The 18,946-nt window shown below is 40.2% G+C and overlaps 2 protein-coding genes and 1 pseudogene across 2 annotated transcripts; 1 reads left to right on the top strand and 2 right to left on the bottom strand.

Moving 5' to 3' along the window:
- Positions 1-10,066: 10,066 nt before the first annotated feature.
- Positions 10,067-13,124, top strand: LOC116263780 (rust resistance kinase Lr10-like; annotated as a pseudogene).
- A 3,344-nt stretch (positions 13,125-16,468) lies between these two features.
- On the bottom strand, positions 16,469-17,459 carry LOC116264349 (rust resistance kinase Lr10-like). The gene has a single exon (XM_031644492.2). It carries the CDS (start codon positions 17,352-17,354, stop codon positions 16,470-16,472), a length of 885 nt encoding a protein of 294 aa, XP_031500352.1. The 5' UTR covers positions 17,355-17,459; the 3' UTR covers position 16,469.
- Positions 17,460-18,105: 646 nt separating this feature from the next.
- Positions 18,106-18,645, bottom strand: LOC116263576 (putative RING-H2 finger protein ATL21A). The gene has a single exon (XM_031643313.1). It carries the CDS (start codon positions 18,643-18,645, stop codon positions 18,106-18,108), a length of 540 nt encoding a protein of 179 aa, XP_031499173.1.
- Between the last annotated feature and the right edge of the window lie 301 nt (positions 18,646-18,946).

Genomic DNA, 18,946 nt, shown 5'->3' with positions numbered 1-18,946 from the left:
CATAAATCTGTTCTTATATTTGTACAAATATACAAGATATTCAAATAGTGTCCTTGCAGCCAAATAACCTAAAATGGTGTAGTTTCATGAAGAACATTTTATATTTATTTCATGCTATTCGTGCGTCATTATGGTTATGACGAAAATACCCCTAATTTACATAGAAAAAGAAAATTTTTTGTGAAGACAAAAGTGAAAATAAAAAAAATAAGAAGACTATAAAGGACATTTCTTCTAAAAAATTACCACAAATATCTCCCTGCTCTTAGTGCCTATGGGTTGGGTGCACACTGCAATCTGAATTCAAAAACCAAAACAAGGAGAATGGTATCTTGGTTAATTAAAGGAAATGAAAGAAACAAAGTCCAAAAAAATTAAAGGTACGAGTTGGGTAGCGCAAGCGAAAGCCTTTTTAGGACAATCATGGTGTGAACATGATTTCTATGGTGGCCTCTTTGTGGAGATCAACATACATTATAATGAATTCAATATTACTTTGGCTGATAACTAAATCGGCTCTGGAAATATAAAACCAGTGTATAAGCATTTATGGGAACCTACCTCCATTTTTTTGTTAATAAATGGTTGGGGAGCCCACCTCCCTGGCAGGTCCTTATTGGAATTTAGCACTACAGTAACCGCGCTTGTTACAATGGCTTCAAGATTGAACGCCCAACGAAAGTTGAAGAAACCTCACATACCTGTTCGTTGATAAGTATCCCGACTCTTTGCTTACCATGAGTTCAGGGTTTTTATCAAATCATTGAATGTGATGTACAAGAATCTGACGGAGCAAGTGGAAAAATTCTAAGTGCAATTGAGAAGAAAAATTAAGAAAAGTTAACATAGTTTCCACTAAATTAAGACTAATATTTCAGGGTCAAAGGAATCTTCCTGCTTTTTTAAGCATTTTGATGCTTGTGATAACTGTGTCGCTGGTGTAAAACTGCAAGAAATGAGGAAATTGTTATTGTTTTACTGCAGTGGAGATAAAAGAAGGTTTACTGCCACTCTCCATCCGAAAGGATATCTAAGTCTAGCTAGATTTCGCTTCCCCCGCTTTATCTTTTTTTAGTTGTCAAAAGAAAAAGTTGTAGATGCAAATGCCAGTCTGCACTTATCAATGCTTGATTTTTCTATCATAGATAGAGACGTCCCAGCAACATTTTCCGAAGTCACTTTCCCAAGGTTGATTAATTCAATAATTCTACCCATCAACGTGGTTTTTCTTTCCAATCACGCATTCAGACAATGAATGGATTGAACTTCGCGGAAGATGGAAGGTTTGATTTTACACCATGAAAACCAAGTTGTTGTTTGGCAAGGAGTAGAAAAATTGAGTCTTCTTTGTCGCCAGTCAGCCACAAGAGACTTTCATGCAAGCTGGCAATGTACTTCAGTCGTGAGGATACCGCCACATAGCTTTAATTGGGTAGACCACTCAGTCACAGATGAGACTTTCGTCCGGGTTGGCATTGTACGTCGGATACGACTTTAATTGTTAGACCAGAAAATGTGGTCAAATAATTCATTGATCGTCTCTATATCTCCAATTTATGTGATCAGGAAGGCAGTCCCATTTGGAAACGACTTGAGCGGAGACTGCCCTGAAAAAGTTTAATTTCTTGATCGACTAACCCCTAGTGTCAACTGTTTACTTCGATCGGGTTCCAGAACTTCCCTAATATTTCTGGTCTGATTAAGTGTATTTAATTTTTCGTCATTGTTGTTTAACACAAGGTGCTGCAGAATTTCACTTGTCTTGCACAGCTGCTTTGCCGGTTGAATTGTTGATTGAAGCTCAGTTTTGACTTGGTCGGTCGCGAGTAGACAATGAGGTTTCACATGGTGGGCGAAGATCAATAATGCAATGCATATGCCCATCTTATCCACGGGTCTTACGATGCTACGCGATTGAGCAATCACTCCAACGGAGCTCCTTCCCTCTTTCCACTCAATTACTCTTTCCCCTGTGAGTAGGGTCGGAGAAAAGAAGCTCCTGCAGCTGCAAGGAAGGCCAGAAACAGGTGTCCCAGCAAACGTGTTGGCCTTCCCCCAAGTAAACCCCACCTCAAATCTCTTGAAACCCACTTCCTTCTGCTCTTTCTCTCTCTCTCTCTCCCAGGTCGGATTACTCTATCTAAGCACTGCCTTGCGTCGGTTCCTCTCCATGTTTTGACTGTCTTTCGGCCTCCTGTGGCTGTTTTGCATAGGTTTGATAAGCTTATTCGTAAGTTTGTTTGGGATGGTGATCGACCTTCAGATCGCATTGCGCATTGGGATGTGGTTGCCTTTCCACGTTTTCTTGGGGGTGCTGGGGTTACCAACCTTAGTCGGGCTTGCGAGTCTTCTCTGTGTTCTTGGTGGTGGCGGTTCGCAACTGAACATTCTCTCATCACCCAATTCATTAGTTCAAAATTCGACCTGCCTTCCCCTAGCGTCTGGCATAGTTCTATCTCTCACACCTCTTCCTCTCACTTTTGGTGCGACATGCTTTCTGTCCTTCCTCTTTTCTTTCACCTTGCTGACCTCTCATCATCCACGTCTCCATCCTGGCTTCTTTCACTTATCCGTGAGTTCACTTTTTCTTCTTGCTACCTGGCCTCCTTTGGTCCTTCTGTCGCGTCACTCCCTCCCCGGTCTCTTTGGTCTTTTGGCCCATCTCCTCGTGCCATTGCTTTTGTGTGGTTTCTTCTGACGGGCTATATCAACACTTTTGACCACCTACAGTGTCTTGGCATTAGTTTGGCTAACCAGTGTCCCTTATGTCTTGTCGTGACTGAGTCTCGGGTCCACCTTTTTACTTCTTGCCCTTTTTTTCTCTATTGTCCTTGCTTCTACTTGGCCTTCCTTTGTTAGTAGTCTTCCAAACCCACCATCCATTCGTCTTCTTTTGATCTTTTGTCCTTCCCCCCACCTGACTGTTTCTTGGGGTCATGTCTGGAGGCCGTGGCTCATTTCAGCTTGGTGGCACATTTGGGTGGAGCGCAACAACAGGGTCTTCAGGGCACCTACTCTTCGCCAGATTCTGTGGCTCGTCTTGTGCAAGGGGATGTCCAGTTTGCCATTCGGTTGAAGCGCCGCTGCCCGTCTACGGTTGGATGACTGTACTGCTCTGTCTTTCCTCTTCTCTCTTATTTTTCTGTGCATTGTATTGTATATTTCTTCTTCCTGCTTCTGTTTTTGCGGTTTATTTTTGTGCGGATTGTTTTTGTATTTAGGGGACCTCTTGTCCCCAAATTTTGTTATATATTCCCATTTTATCGGCTCTCTCTCTCTCTCTCTCTTTGGTTTTTTACTTTAAAAGCTTCAGCATTCCACAATATAATATCGATGTACTTGTCCATATGTGGTTAGTTTTTACAATGAAGTGATTTAAAATTTGTCACAAAAAACTTCAGCTCTTGGGAAATTTTGAGAAATGAGTTTATGTGACACTGTGAAAGATAATCCTACATTGAGGAATCTTTAATTATTTATAAGAAATGCTCGTTGAACGATTAATTGTTGCGGTTCTCATCCTTCTAAAGGCTGCAACCGAACTTGTTAAAAGGTGGGTTCACAAATGAGGAGCACCAACCCGGTCGTATACTGGGTTGTTATATTGATATCAGAGTCAGTTCTAGATTGATGTAAGATATGAACCATAACTATCTGTCGTCCATCATATGGTTTGGAGAAAATTCTAGACCCCAACATTGTGCATTGAATTACAGGACCCCGTGATGTTCGCAATCTGATTCCAATCTATTTTACAACTTGAGATCATACTCTATAACTTTTAGGTGGGTAAAAGTGGTTTAATCTAATATAGCTAGTTTCAACATATGTCAGTCAGACTTGGAATCACCCGATTATCGCCTAAAAGAATATGTAATATGGCATCTTATAATGTGGAATTGGATATTGGTATCTGACACACAAATGAAGTCTCAGGACTGTGGATTCATAATGTATTGGTGAGACATGCAAATGAGTTTGCTTATGTGTGCATTCGTAATATTGCGAGTGATGCCATGAACATTTTTGTCTTTAATTATGCTAAAAAGTCGTGAAACGGTCTTCTTAGTCGTGAGATAAAATTAATGAAGGCAGGAATCAAGGATTGCTTGGGCCAAATTCTACCGGTAGAGGTCGAAGCTGGGCAAAGAATATAACTAATGATCGTCTTATGGTATTTGACATTTGAATTTGTTTTTTTTAATTTCCGGGTTTTGTATATTCCAATCTTCATACATTTAATCAAGCAGGCTAGTGATTTCCATGATTTGAATCACACAATATCGTGTCATATTTCTGTTCTCTTAATTTCTCCTTCACCGTATCACGTCTTGAGAAATGATGGTTATTCGCTTCATTTCTTGATGGCTTCTCCTCAGGCTCCTCCATACATACATTTAATCAGTTGAATAACAAGATAAGGTTAGCTTCTCAGTTCCAGAGATTGCTTTGATTTTGTTGACAACACTGACGCTCATGGGACAGGAGATTGCCCGTAACATGTTATCATGTAGAGAAGATTTGGTGGTCTTCTCATTGGAGATGCTTTCATGAAACAACCAAAAGTTTCCTAAAGGAGTTCGTCAATGGAATAAGAATATGGCCTTAAGCAAGCATCGAGTGTATGTTTTGATCATTTCAACAATCTTTCACACGAGAAAAGGTTTAACAGGCAATAATACCGATCCATCTAAGTTGACGTTTCATGCTCATTCTCTTACTTCTTTGTTCATGTTGATGATGGCTTGTAAATGGAAGCACTTGTCCCATTCTGGAAGAACCCTTCATGGATTTGAAAACAAACTTTCCTGTGAAAGATCTTAGCAGACTTGTAGGAATTGAGGCTCTTTTCAACAAAGAAAAAATGTTTGTGTAAACTAAATGTGGCAAATAAGTTCCGCAAAGTACTGGGGGATTGCAAACTTATGGCGATGAGTGTGATACATAAGAGAAAGCAGAATAGAGATGAGGGAGAGTATTTTGAAGATCCTTACCTGTACTAGAGTTTTATGGTCAATATCTTAAAAGCCACGCCTCTTTTGGTGCAGAATTTACGAAGGCAAAAGTGAACCAAGATGATGGAAGCTAAGTTCCCCTACACCTATTTGCATCATTTTTGATGACTTTGATATTCTAATTATAACTTGTGTAAAACTTAAAATAAGCCGCTCTTTGATAATCAGATGTAACTACAGGAAAAAGAAGAAGTAGAAAAACAGAGTTGGGCTAGATTCCCTGGTTTGCTTTTGGAAGGCGCTGGCTAGGGTACTCTCACCATCAACCTTAAGTTAGAGATAAGCTAGGCCTTTATATTTCGCCTCCCAAGATTTCCCAAATCCCAGCATCGGTTACGACGAGAGAGATTCTTTGCAAGCTCATAAATGGTAACAAATTAAACTTTGATTTTGTTTAATAAAATCCTTTTATTTGGAAATCAGTTTTTTAATTTAATCTTGTAATGGCAAGTGGGCCCTCTTGAAATTATGTGATGAAGGATAGAGCTCAGGACCACTATCCAACAATTCTTGCCTACATAATTAGCTTATTTTCAGCTTCTGATTAGACAACAGCGTCTCTTATTTTTTTTATCATGTACAACACCATTTTTGCTAAGTACATTATGAGAGATTTTATTGTTATCTCTTAACGTAACATATTTCATTTGTGGTGAAGAAATAATTGACCTTTTTCAATGGTTCCTGCAGTTAATAGTGCAAAGTATCGATGTATTGCAATGGAATCCTTTTAAAAATGAAATCAAATCGTATCTTAGGAAAAATTAGACTATAGTCTCGGTCTATATTTTTGCTACTAGTCGGTCTTTCTCTCGTGTGCATGTCAGTACAATAGGGAGGGATCGGTTGATTGATATTTTTCTCATTCTTCAGGTACCTTACTGTTCTATAAAATTTTCAATGAAAAACAAGAGTTTAAATTGGAAGCCAATAGGCCTCTCTCGCACCCTTCCTCTGTCTTTCTCTTGTCCCAAGGGGCGTAGCGTGCAGAGGTCCTTAGACATGCCAAGCTTTTATTGCAAAATAGTGGATACTGCCAAACTGCGAGCTTTGAAGAGCCAACACTTTTTCAGGACGAGAACATGAAGACATCTTTGCGAGCTCGTGCCATGACGCCTCTTAATTTTTCATTTTTTTTTCCGGGGGGTTCACATAAACAGTGAACAAGGTTACGCATTGTCTAATTATCAATTCAGGAGAGAACTATCGATTATCAGAATTAAGATGTTATAGTACTTTTAGAAGAGTAACGATTAGTTGGTAGTATCTAACGATACTCCGATGATGATTCAAAGAAAGTAGTGAAAGGAGGGAAACTCAAATGGTTGCAAGACCCACTTGCCCGGCTAACACTGTCCATAAAAGGAAGTCATGAGTAGTTAAATACACCAGGTACAAGTGCTGACACTAAATATTCCGATGGCAATCAACGACGAACAGCTCTTTGTAACGTGGACGGCGGTATTTTGGTAACTTAAATCTTTTAACCATTTTGATACCGTGGTGGAGCGAGAAAACAAGAAATTACGAGGAAATGGTCTTATTGATGCAGCTCAAAGATTTACTGCCGCTTTCCTGGCCTTGCGATATTTGTCTAACAAAAAAGACGTCGTCGGAAGTGCTCCTTGCAAATAGACCACGTCAGTACATGAACGTCGACGATAATACAGCGGAGATTCACTTTTTTTGGGAGAGAAAAGGTAGTATAGAGACTCAAAAGGGAGGAGTATATGGTCCTCCTGTATCAGATATTTCTCTAGAAGCTGGTATGGTCTCTTCCATCATGTCAGATATACCAAATCTGCAGACGAATAAATAAGATAGGGAAAGCATCCGTTAACAAGATCAGTGAACTTAATCGGAAGGCCCTCTCTTTTGAAACAGCAGTCACACAACGTCCGGGTTGGGGCATAGTACGTTGGATACTGCCATATAACTTTAATTAGTGGACCAGAAATGTGGTCAGATTCCTTCATCGTCTCTGTAACGCCAACTTACGTAATCAGGACGGTAGTCCTGTGAGCCCATTTGAAAAAGACCAACTTACGTAGTCAGGACGTAGCGCTGTGAGTCCATTTGAAAAAGACCAACTTACGTAGTCAGGACGGTAGGGCTGTGAGTCCATTTGAAAAAGACCAACTTACGTAGTCAGGACGGTAGTCCTGTGAGTCCATTTGAAAAAGACCAACTCACGTAGTCAGGACGGTAGTCCTGTGAGTCCATTTGAAAAAGACCACTTCAACGGAGCGGAAAAAATATTGTGTGCCGTGGGAACGTTTACTTTCTTGATCGACTAACCCCTGGTGTGAACTGATTACTTCGATCGGCTTTCGGAACTACACTAAAATTTCTGGTCTGATTTTGGTACCCAGTTTCTTATGAAGCACGTCATATGAGTGGTTATAATTATGGAAACAAAAAAATATCTATTATTCTAGGACCATAAATAATAGATGAGGTAATAAGGATCAGCCTGGCCAAGTGATCGATGATGATAATTGTGAGAGAATTATATTTATCAAATCCATTCAAATTACACCATTCATTTATGAACCTCAAGGCACAAGGGCCATATAATAATCCAGCGAGGCATTTAGAACTAGTGATCATGTGGTACTTGAGACAAGGGGGTTTGGAGGCATTTCCACCGTCTTGTTGGTTCTTCCAACATCTGCACAACCCTCTTCATGTTCAGGCGATCCACGGGGTTTAGTTGTATTCACCAGTGCTACAATGACCAACTTTCTAGCTATTTTATCTCCTTTCTCCGTGACAACTACAATACTGCAATAATATGGCTTCCTACTGCTGGGTAACGTACTAGACCAGCTACTACTGCTGGCACGGCTTGATTGCAATCAACGACCAACAGCTCTTAGTAACGTAACAGCACCACGGTTGATAAGTCAGTGACGCATTAATACTCATTAATCTAACCAATTATAATACAGTTGGTACCTTACCAATTGTCTGACAAATTAATGATATTGCAGGTGCTATGACCAAGTTTTACATAGTTAAAAACCTGCAAAATGGCTAAAATTGAATAACTGTTCCTAAAAAATAGTCGCTACAGAAGCATTACCCATGGTTTATATTGCAACAGTGCTTAATCTTGCTTTAACAATGGTGTATGGCTCTTTCAAGGACGATTTTTTAACTTTCAGCCATTCAGAAACATCTAGAAACTAGTCGATTCAAACTATATATATATATGTGTGTGTGTCTGTGTGTAGAGTTGGAATTTGCTGGACGTTAGAAGAATATACCAAATAGCTAAAAGAAGTCGCCATAAGAGTTAAGAATCATTGCTACATTAAAAATTGTTGCTGAATCATAGACTATTGCTAAGAATGTTGCACAGTAAATATTGCTCTTCTGATGTCTATCTGCTCAGCGGTAGCTATATATTCATCCGCATGCGTAATCTTATTAGCTGTATAATCGGATGGCCCAGATTGATTTTTTTTTTTTTTAAAAAAAGCAAGAAATTAATGTCTCCCCTTACACCAGTTTTGCGCTCCTTCCTCAGAGGGGAGGCCGTTGTCTTTCATATATATATATTGCTGAAAGATGCCTAATCATAGGAAAAAGATTAAAGAAGAGTGTAGAAAGAAAGCAAGAAATGAATATATTCCTTCCTTGATTAAACATGTTGAACATACGACATTAATGGTGGATCTTCACGTGTCACAGTTATTGAGAATTTCTGTAATCCAATATCCAAAATGCTTGAAGAGTTGAGTTGGAGATGTTTGAAGAGAAGTATGGAAATCTTTCTTTCCATGAAGTGAGGGTTTATTTTGCGATACGTAAGATTCTAAGGGATCAGCAGGAGAAAATATTCTAAGAGCAGTCAAGATGAAAAATTATCATAATTAATTTCCTCTAGAGATGGACAATTTAGGGTTTCAGTTTTATGCCAATTCACAAGTTAATCATTTAAGCATTTTGATACTTACGGTAACTGTGTGGTGCAGCGAGACTGCGAGAAATTACAATCGAGGAAGCGGTCTTATTGAGGCAGCTCAAAGATTTTATTGCGGCTTTCTTAGCCTTCAGATTTTTGAACCACAGTGCACGGCTTTCTTTTAGTGCAGAAATGGTATGAAATGATCAAAATGTTCCCATTAAAATACATAAGAAAACTCTTTATAAGGATTGTAAAAAAAAAATCTTCTTACTATTTAGTCAAAAGCAAAACAAAATAGACGACGTCGGAAGTGCCAGCTGCAAAAAGACCAGGTCATCCCGTTTATTGAGAAATGGAGATTCACTTCTTTTGGGTTTCCTCCTTAATGTCGGATGTAACTTTTACCAACGCTGAGGACCAAGTCTGCAAACAAATATGAGATAGAGAAAGCATCCGTTTGCACAAGTTTACCTCACCTATGCATTCATGGCCAATCAATTTTCTCAAACAAAAGCTTCTTTCGACAACACACTACTAGTCGTTTTCAGCACGGACCCGAGTGACCGAGTCCTGGCCATTGCAGCTTCAGTCACATCTGCACTTGGGAAATTTTTCTAAGGTCATGTGCTAGTCATATGGCATAAAAGAAGAAAAAGATATTCCGGTTTGGACTAAATTTGTTTTTAAAAAACCATTATAAAACGTTTTCATTGCGGTTATGTTATGGTTAAGATGGGTCTTTTCTGGTCCACAAGTGCAAACGGATTGAACAAAAAAAATCAGGCATGGGATAGCTAAACAAAAGGTTACATGCGGCATTTTAGTAAAAATAAGTAGTAGGTGATTACATGCTGATTGCGAGTAGGAGTACAATTGTTGAGGCATGGAAATACAAACTAGGAAGAATTCGTTTGGATAAAGGATAATCGTGCTTGGTTAGAAAAGAAAGGAAGGGAAAGAGAGAAAAGTACATTTCCAGTCTCTTCATAAATGAAAAGATTTGAAGAGAAAGAAAATTTTACACATAATAAATGTCAAGGGCATTCCAAAGAAAAAGTCAAAAGCTCTTAATTAGCCCGCCAATTTGGACCAACTCTTAATAAACGTCAGGGGCATGCCAAAGAAAAAGTCGAAAGTTTAAATTAGTCGGCCAATTTGGACTACAGAGTGGTGTTCCTCCGGCTAATAAACCACCTCCACAATCTTGCCACCACTTTTCGTCTTCTGCTCTGCTCTGCTCTCACGCTCGCAAGGCAGAGGTGAGGTGATGTGGCTTCAGTTGTTTGCAGCCGTCGCCTCATTTCAAGTAATCTATGTTCTTAGCAGAGGGTACAGTAACAAGTGGTATTCTTATGATGGATCACAAGAGACGGACAAGAGAACATGCTGTCCATCGTTCAGCTGCGGGGAAGTGAAGGAGATTTCATACCCCTTCAAACTCCAAGGATCAAAATCCTAGGCTTCCCACTCATCTGCCAGGATAACACCACCCTTCTCCTCAACCTCACTGTGCATTACCCGGCACCACGCTTCCTCGGCATCTACCATGTTAAGAAAATCAACATCGGTACAACGGACTGGAGACACTACCTGTGGGGAGTCGATGGCAGGAACTGGATTCAAATTGCAGACCCAAATTTTGCTTCTAACGACTCTGCCAGCCGCGTCTGCCTGCAACCTCGCTATTCTATAACAGGTGCCATGCTCGAGTCTATTGCCACGTTCCGTTCTATAGGAGGTCGCGTGTTCGGTTTTGGATTCTTGGTAAATCCGAAACCTGTCACGTGGGTGAGGTGCAGGAAAACTAGAGGCGATGCGCAGCTGGACCCAGCAACTTACCTTCCTCTCCCCTGTCCAGACAACAACGCCTCCTCCTCCTCTTCAGTGCCGTGGCGTTCTTACCTTCTTTCGAATACCTCCATGACAGTAGAACAACTCGACCACTCCTGCCAGGTCGTTGCTGCTACGGCTATCTCATACAACAATAAGAGCGACCTTAATCTGACAGCCATCTCGAGTCAGCTGCAGATGGGTTTTCGAGTGGACTTACATTATCTGTGTGGTTTATGCGACAGCAAGATGGACGGAGGTTGCCCTCTGTTTTGCTTTGGTAAGCAGTCATTTCTCTATCCATTGGCTTTCCTTGGGCATATTTTTGTTGAGTCATTCCATAGCACGTCCCCCATACATACAATCACTAGGGTCGAGATGGATAGGGATTGGTGACCTCCGCATTGCACGCTGGTCTTCTTAACTACATAAGAGAAGACACCTAACTGAACCCTTGGATCTCATCTACCAGCGATTAATTTGTTAAAATTCTACATCGAACGGCCTAAGATCCCACCATTTCCACGCCCATAATGACGATTCCATCCGGTTAATGAAATCCCTCACAATCAGAAATGCTCCATACATGGTACAACGAATCTCAACCCCCAAAACTATGGCCTTAAATATTGTAGTCCTTATCACTGCTAGCATTTACTGAGTTCTAATTATTCGTGGCGTTCTGTGCAGATTACACACCACCAATCGGTAAATTCACCGACGTCCAAAGCGTTCTTCTCCATATCAGGTTGCAACTTTGACATTTTGGCATTCACAACAGCATTGACTTTTTTTATTTTTTGCGTTAGATATTTGGCGAATGGCACAGAAACAGCTTATCTGGATAGCAGAATTTGGAGCCATAGGTCAGTTGGTCTCTCTCTCTATATATATATATACACACACGCTCTGATTTGAAATTTTTCCTTTTAGTACTGCGGGTCATGTTTTGTCAATGTTGTCTTTTTTGTTACCAGTGTTCGGCATTGTGCCAAGAATTTTGGGCATATTAGTTCTTGCCGGATTGCTGATATACAAACTTAAGAACAAATATTCTCCATCAGACAATGTAGAGAAGTTGCTCCAGAAATGCCAAATTCTCATGCCAAGACGGTATTCATATCCAGAAATCAAGATAATAACAGGACACTTTAGGGAGAAACTGGGGCAGGGAGGTTTTGGCTCCGTTTTCAAAGGCAGCCTATTTGACGGTCGTACTGTTGCAGTGAAGTTATTGGGGAAAGCCAAGGGCGGTGGCCAGGATTTCATCAATGAGGTTTCTACAATTGGTAGAATTCATCATGTCAACATAGTTCGCCTACTTGGTTTCTGTTCGGAGGGCACGACGAGGGCTCTCATCTATGAATTCATGCCCAATGGATCTCTTGACAAGTACATATTTCTTCGTAATAATCTCAGAAATCATCTGCTTAGCTGGGAGATGATATATAAAATAGCGTTAGGCATCGCACGCGGGATAGAATATCTCCACCGAGGATGTGACATGTGTATCTTACATTTTGATATCAAGCCCCACAATGTTTTGCTCGATGAGTACTTTTGTCCCAAGATTTCAGATTTTGGGCCTGGCGAAGCTTTATCCAACGCAGAACACTATGACCCTCAGTGGTTACAGAGGGACCATAGGTTACATAGCTCCAGAACAGGTCTCTAGAAACTTTGGTGGGGTTTCCTATAAGTCCGATGTGTACAGTTTTGGAATATTGTTGCTGCAAATGGTTGAAAGAACAAGGGAGCAGGATATGTTTGCGCCTGCTTGTTCTAGTCAAACTTACTTTCCCGCTTGGATTTATGATCGGCTGAGTGAGGGACATGATGTAGGAATTGGTGAAGCCACAGAGATTGAAGAGGAAATTGTGAAGAAGTTAGCGCTTGTTGGTTTGTGTTGCATACAGATGATGCCAGCAAACCGTCCTTCAATGAGCCAAGTTATTGAGATGCTGGACGGAAGCTCAGAGACCCTGCAGCTGCCTCCCAGGTCCTTTTTGATGTTGCCTGATGAAATGCTAAACAAAGAATGTGCCAATAAACTATCAACATGCCAAAGCGATGTGGAAGAAGGTACTTTTTATTCCGAAAGCAAAAGCTCTGCAGGTTTTAGTAGTGGTGCCATATAATATATATGGTGAACCTCTAGCTTAAACTATTGTCTGTGTATGGTATACATTGAACTTGTTGTAAGGAAAGGCGTTGGGCATGTCTACGCCAGTATGTTGGTATGTTTTCCAGTATTTCCTATTTTGAATCCTACTACTATCAAGGTGTCAACACCTTCCTATTTCCAGTAGAGTTTTGTAATAGTGCTGCTACAAATGACTCGAAGAACAAAAACAGGGATGTGCTTCCATTTGGTTCTAGTCAAATTTACTTCCCTGACTCGATTTATGATCGACTGAGGTACAGGATGTAGAAATTAGTAAAACTACTGAGATTGAAGAAGAAATCATTAAAAAGTTAGCACTTGCCGGTTTGTGCTGCTGATACAGATGGTGTCAGCAAACCATCTCTCCTTGTGCGAAGTTATGGAGATGCTGAAAGGAAGCTCAGATGCCCTGCAGCTGCCTCCCAGCCTCTTTTCATGTCTCAAATGAAATTTGTCATAAAGAATGTTCCATACTATCAATATGCCAAATTGATGTAGCAGAAGTTACTTATTTATGGGAAAATAAAAGGTACGCAAGCTCCAATTGTGGTAGCATATGATACGGTGAACCTCGCGTACGTATTAGTACTTTGGACTTACTTTGTTGTTGGGGATGGCGATGAAAATATGTCAGCCCTTTCCTGCGTTTCCTATTGCCATGCCTGTCAGCTCCCTTTCGTTCTAAAATGCATCAATTAGACATGGCCGTTGATGTTATTTTAAGAAAATTCATCTTTTAATATGCTAGTTTGTGCTTGCATATGTCGGTGAACATGTGGTGCATGACTTAAAGGAATCGTTTGGCAGTAGAAACACTATAAATGATCCATAAATCTAATCTTATATTTGGACAGATTTATAAGGCATTCAAATGGTGTCCTTACAGCCAAATAACCCCTAAATGGTGTAGATTCACGGGACCACTTTATATTTATTTCATGCTATGCTGCATATTGGACACAACAAAACTCAAACAAGTTCAACCCAACCTGGTTATATGGGTCTGGTTTACAAAATTTTCGTGCGCCATTAAGTTATGATGGAAATACCCCTAATTCATATAGAAAAAGAAGACTTTTTGTGAAGACAAAAGTGGAAGTAAAAAAATAAGAAGACTATAAAGGACATTCCTTTTAAAAATTACCAAAAATGTCTCCCTGCTCTTACTGCCTATATGGGTTGGGTGCACACTGCAATCTGGATTCAAACACCAAAACAAGGAGAATGGTATCTTGGTTATCATGGAGTACATTGACATATCGAGAAGCGGCATGAAACAAAGTCCAAAAAAAATAAAGGAACAAGTTGGGTAGTGCAAGCCAAACCATTTTTCACAACAATCATCGTGTGAACATCTTTGTGGAGATCAACATACATTATAATGAATTGAATATTATTTTGGCTGATAACTAAAATGGGCAGCCTATTCCTTCCATCCCAAGTTTTTAAAAATTATCAAATTTTACTACATAATATTTCTAAAAAATAATTATTCGGCTCCTGGAAAATTAAAATCAGTGGATAAGCATTACCTCCTTGGCAGGTCCTTATTGGAATTTAACACTACAGTAATCGTGCTTGCTACAATGACTACAGGATTGAACGCCCAACAAAAGTTGCAGAAACCCCACATACATGTTCATTGATAAGTATCCCGACTCTTTGCTTACCGCGAATTTGTTATCAATCATTGAACGTGATGTACAAGTACCAGAATCTGATGGAGCAAGTGGAAAAATTCTAAGTGCAATTAAGAAGAAAAATTAACAAAAGTTGGCATAGTTTTCACTAAATTAAGACTAATATTTCGGGGTCACTGGAATATTACTGTTTTCTTAAGCATTTTGATACTTATGATATCTGTGTCGCTGGTGTAAATGAGTAAATTGTTATTGTTTTACGGTAGTTGGAGATAAAAGAGGGTTACTGCCACTCTCCTTCCGAAAGGGTATCCAAGTGTAGATAGACTTCGCTTCCCCTGCTCTATCCTTTTTTAACTGTCATAAGAAAAAATTGTATATGCAAATGCCGTCTGCGAGCATCAACTGTTTGATTTTTCTATAGAGTAAGTGAGCACGTCCATCGTGGACAGAGAGACATTTTCCAAAGCCACTTTTGAAACGTTGATTAATTCTACCCATCAACGTCATTTTTCTTTCCAATCACGCGTTCGTTCAGAGGGGCTGACAATTGTACGTTGGATATAACTTTAATTGTTAGACCAGAAAATGTGGTCAAATTCATTGATCGTCTCTGTATCTCCAATTTATGTGATCAGGGAAGCAGTCCTGTAAGTCCATTTGAAAACGACTAAACGGGAGACTTTGACGGGAGACTAGCCTGAAAAAGTTGGATTTCTTGATCGACCAACCCCTAGTGTGAACTGATTACTTCCATCTGGTTCCCGAATATTTCTGCTCTGATTAAGTGTATTTAATTTTCCATCATCATTGTCGAACGCAGAAACAAAGGATCCCCAAGGTGACGAGAGACTTATTAGTTTGTGCAATGAGCAATTCAAAGGTGTTCTCCGTTGAGTTTAGTGACGCGATTCTGGATTGGCTTTTCTTCCCCACAATTGCAATTCCAATTGCAGACAGATCTGACAGGCTCTCGCCTCTCGCTTACATCTTAGCGAAATAATATATATGGGTTCGGGGGCGGGGTGGGAGAGAGAGAGAGAGTTTGAATATGCTGGATGCTAGAAGAATTTGCCCAATAGCTAAAAAAATCGTCGTATAAGTTTAGATTATATATTGCTAAATTAAAATTTCTTGCCGAATCATAAACCATTGCTGAGAATTTTGCACAATAAATATTGCACTTGTGATGTCTAATTATATCCTGTATAATAGGATGGCCCAGATTGGAGGAAGGAGGTATCGTCCTTTCCCATGAAGAAATATATTTCGTCATTGAAAAAGGATTAAAGAAGAGTGGTCCATGTGGTATTCAACGTGATTGACGGGTGTGAGATACATCTGCACCTGGAAATTTCTACATCTGCTACTCAAATATATCAATGCATGTCGTACAATTTATGACATATATATGATATTCCGGTTAGGAATAATTTTATTTTTAAAAAATATGTCAGGCCCTGAAACATGTTCAGTTCGCCCAATAGCTTTCCTGGTGATGGAATGGGCAACTGCCCACTCAAGCATATGGAAACCTTTATAAAAGTTTTTTATTATGTGTTTGACTTATGTGGTAACCATATGTGGATTACCCACACCAAACTCATGTTATACCTAGTAGCTCTACATTCACCCAATCCACTGCAATAATAAAGTGAATCAATGCCCTCCTTCCAAAACCTTTTAGCTTCGCCGCTGAATCTGTCTATGCATATGTAAATTAAAGATTTCATAGTGAAATATGAAATTATGAGTACATGACAATTATCATATCCATCCAAATTATGGGTTAAAGTATTGATTACGAGTAGAGTACAATTATTTGTGAATTAACTTCCAGCCACAGGACTCTTGTAATAATCATCCAAGGAGACATTTTCAATGAGGGGGGGGGGGGGGGGGTTATGTTATGTGGTGCTTGAGACAAATGGGTTTGGAGGAGTTTCCAGCATCTCGGTTGTCCCTTCCAACATCTGCACAACCTTTTTCATATTGGGGCGATCCACAGGGTTCAGTTGTATACACCACAGTGCCACAATTACCAACTTCTTAGCTATTTCATCTTCTTCCTCCGCGGCAACTACTCCAGCCCCAAGCTCTTGTTGCGTATTCACACGGTTATAAATCCATTCCGGGAAGTAAACTTGGCTTGTGTGCTCCACATTCACATCGACATTCTTTCGCTTTCCCACCATCTCTAGCAGCAGCATTCCGAAGCTATAAACATCAGACTTATAGGATATGTTCCCAAAGTTTCTAGACACTACTTCCGGTGCAATGTAACCCGGAGTGCCTCTAGCAGCCGTCATGGACACAATGCTTTGATCCTTCGAGCAGAACTTTGCCAGACCAAAATCAGAGATCTTTGGCATGAATTTGTGGTCCAGCAGAATATTGTGGGGTTTGATGTCAAAGTGAAGGATGCGTTGATCACAGCCTTGGTGTAAGTATTCGATTCCTCGAGCTACGCCGACGGCAATTTCATGCAACTTGTCCCATCCCAATTCACAGGGCTGGGATTTTGAGGAGAAGATGAATTTCTCTAGGGAGCCATTGGGCATGAATTCATAGACGAGAGGTCGCTTAAATCGTTCATTGCAAAAACCAAGAAGTCTGACCACATGAACATGGTGAACCCTCCCAATGGTGGCCACTTCATTGAGGAACTCATCTCCGTTACTTTTGGAGGTCTCGATTGTTTTAACGGCAACAGGAAGCCGATTGGGCAGCCTTCCTCTGTAAACCCTTCCAAACCCTCCCTCTCCTAACTTTTCTCGGAAATTGTTGGTCATCCTCTTCAGGTCTGCGTAAGAGTATCTCTTGGGGTTGAGAGATTGGTAGTTGTCCAAAAACGTTTCCACCTCCAATTGGTCTAGTTCCCAATATCCTCCAAATTTGTGGTCAAAACAATAGAAAGCCGTTGCAAGTACTGCTGACAAGACGATGGTCGCCATAATTCCTTCATTCCAAAAGATGACAAGCAAAAGTGAGGGATCATCGAACATAATTGGCACCACAAAAACTGATACTATAATCCAAACAGTGTTAATTTTCATGATTTTTGTTTATCTGACAAGTCCTAATAAAGGGAACGAATTAAAGGAAATTTACCTACCATGGCAGCGCTGCTGAATCCCCCTATTTCAAAATTAAAAAGAAAACAAAGAAAGATGTGAATTGATAGCATATTATATATATATATATATATATATATATATATATATATATATATATATATATATATATATATATATATATATATATATATATATATATATATATATATATATATATATATATAGAGAGAGAGAGAGAGAGAGAGAGAGAGAGAGAGAGAGAGAGAGTGCGTGGCGACCTTGGTTAAGGTGGGGAGGCTTGAGACAGGCCGTCGCGTTGGTTGTGAGGTTGCGGCCGCACAGCTGACCCCCTTTGCAGGAACTGCAGTCGAAAGGAAGCTCCCATCTCAGTATCAAGAACGTTGTAAAATTTAAATCGTAAGTGGAATAGCTAGGAGAGTCGAGGCTGGCCGTCGTTTCCAGCCTGTTACAAAAAAGGAGGCTCGGTGGCGAGGGACTCATCAGAATTGACCGCATAGATGTGAGCTGATTCAAATGTGCTCAAGCAATCGACAAGGAAGGAAGCGCTGGTGTTAAGGTAACCCTGAATTGAGGAGGCATCAGCGGAACTGCAGTTGAAAAGTGAAAAGTTTGAAATTTCGTAGTATCGGCGAAACGGAGAAGAGGAGAGATTGAAGGGGATGATGGTTCGGTTGATCAGGCATCCTTGTGGGTCGCTAATCTGCAGTTGGTTGTGTCTATAGTCGATTGACTGCACATAAAAGTCGCCTTCGTAGGGTAGATTGATGACAGTCCTGTTGTCTGCAGTACATCTGATCTCAAACCCAGGGACGCCGCAGATGGATTGTTGGTTCACCTTCCTGAAGGGATACCTGATCTCAGGCCCCCCTTCTCTGCAATGGGCAATTGGGCACTCTGCAAAAAAGTCGCCGACAGTAGCATCTGCGGCAGCTTCTGATAACAAAGCAAGCATGAGAAGAATCTGCCATGCTATTGTTGTATTCATGATAGAGCTAACGATCAGAACGGGGAAGCTGATAGCACCAGTTAGGAGGGGAAGGGAGACCAAGCAAGTTCACGTGGTTCTGTTGCCCAAATTGCAAATTAAACAGTGTTTAGTATGCCAATCACACAGTTCAAAATGAAATATGATGCTACTGATGTCCTCAACATTATTTAAAATTTTGAAGACATCTATTTGAAGATCCATAAGGTTGTTGGTGAGAAAGAAATTCTAAAATAAACTAAAAGCCTTTTAAATTCAACCCTGATTGAGCACAGCAGACTTCAGTTGAGCCAGACTTGAA

This window comes from Nymphaea colorata, chromosome 11, assembly GCF_008831285.2.
Source record: "Nymphaea colorata isolate Beijing-Zhang1983 chromosome 11, ASM883128v2, whole genome shotgun sequence".
In the NCBI taxonomy this organism is placed as follows: Eukaryota; Viridiplantae; Streptophyta; class Magnoliopsida; order Nymphaeales; family Nymphaeaceae; genus Nymphaea; species Nymphaea colorata.
The sequence above is the reverse complement of the archived record's forward strand: the minus strand, read 5'-3'. Positions and strand labels throughout refer to the sequence as shown.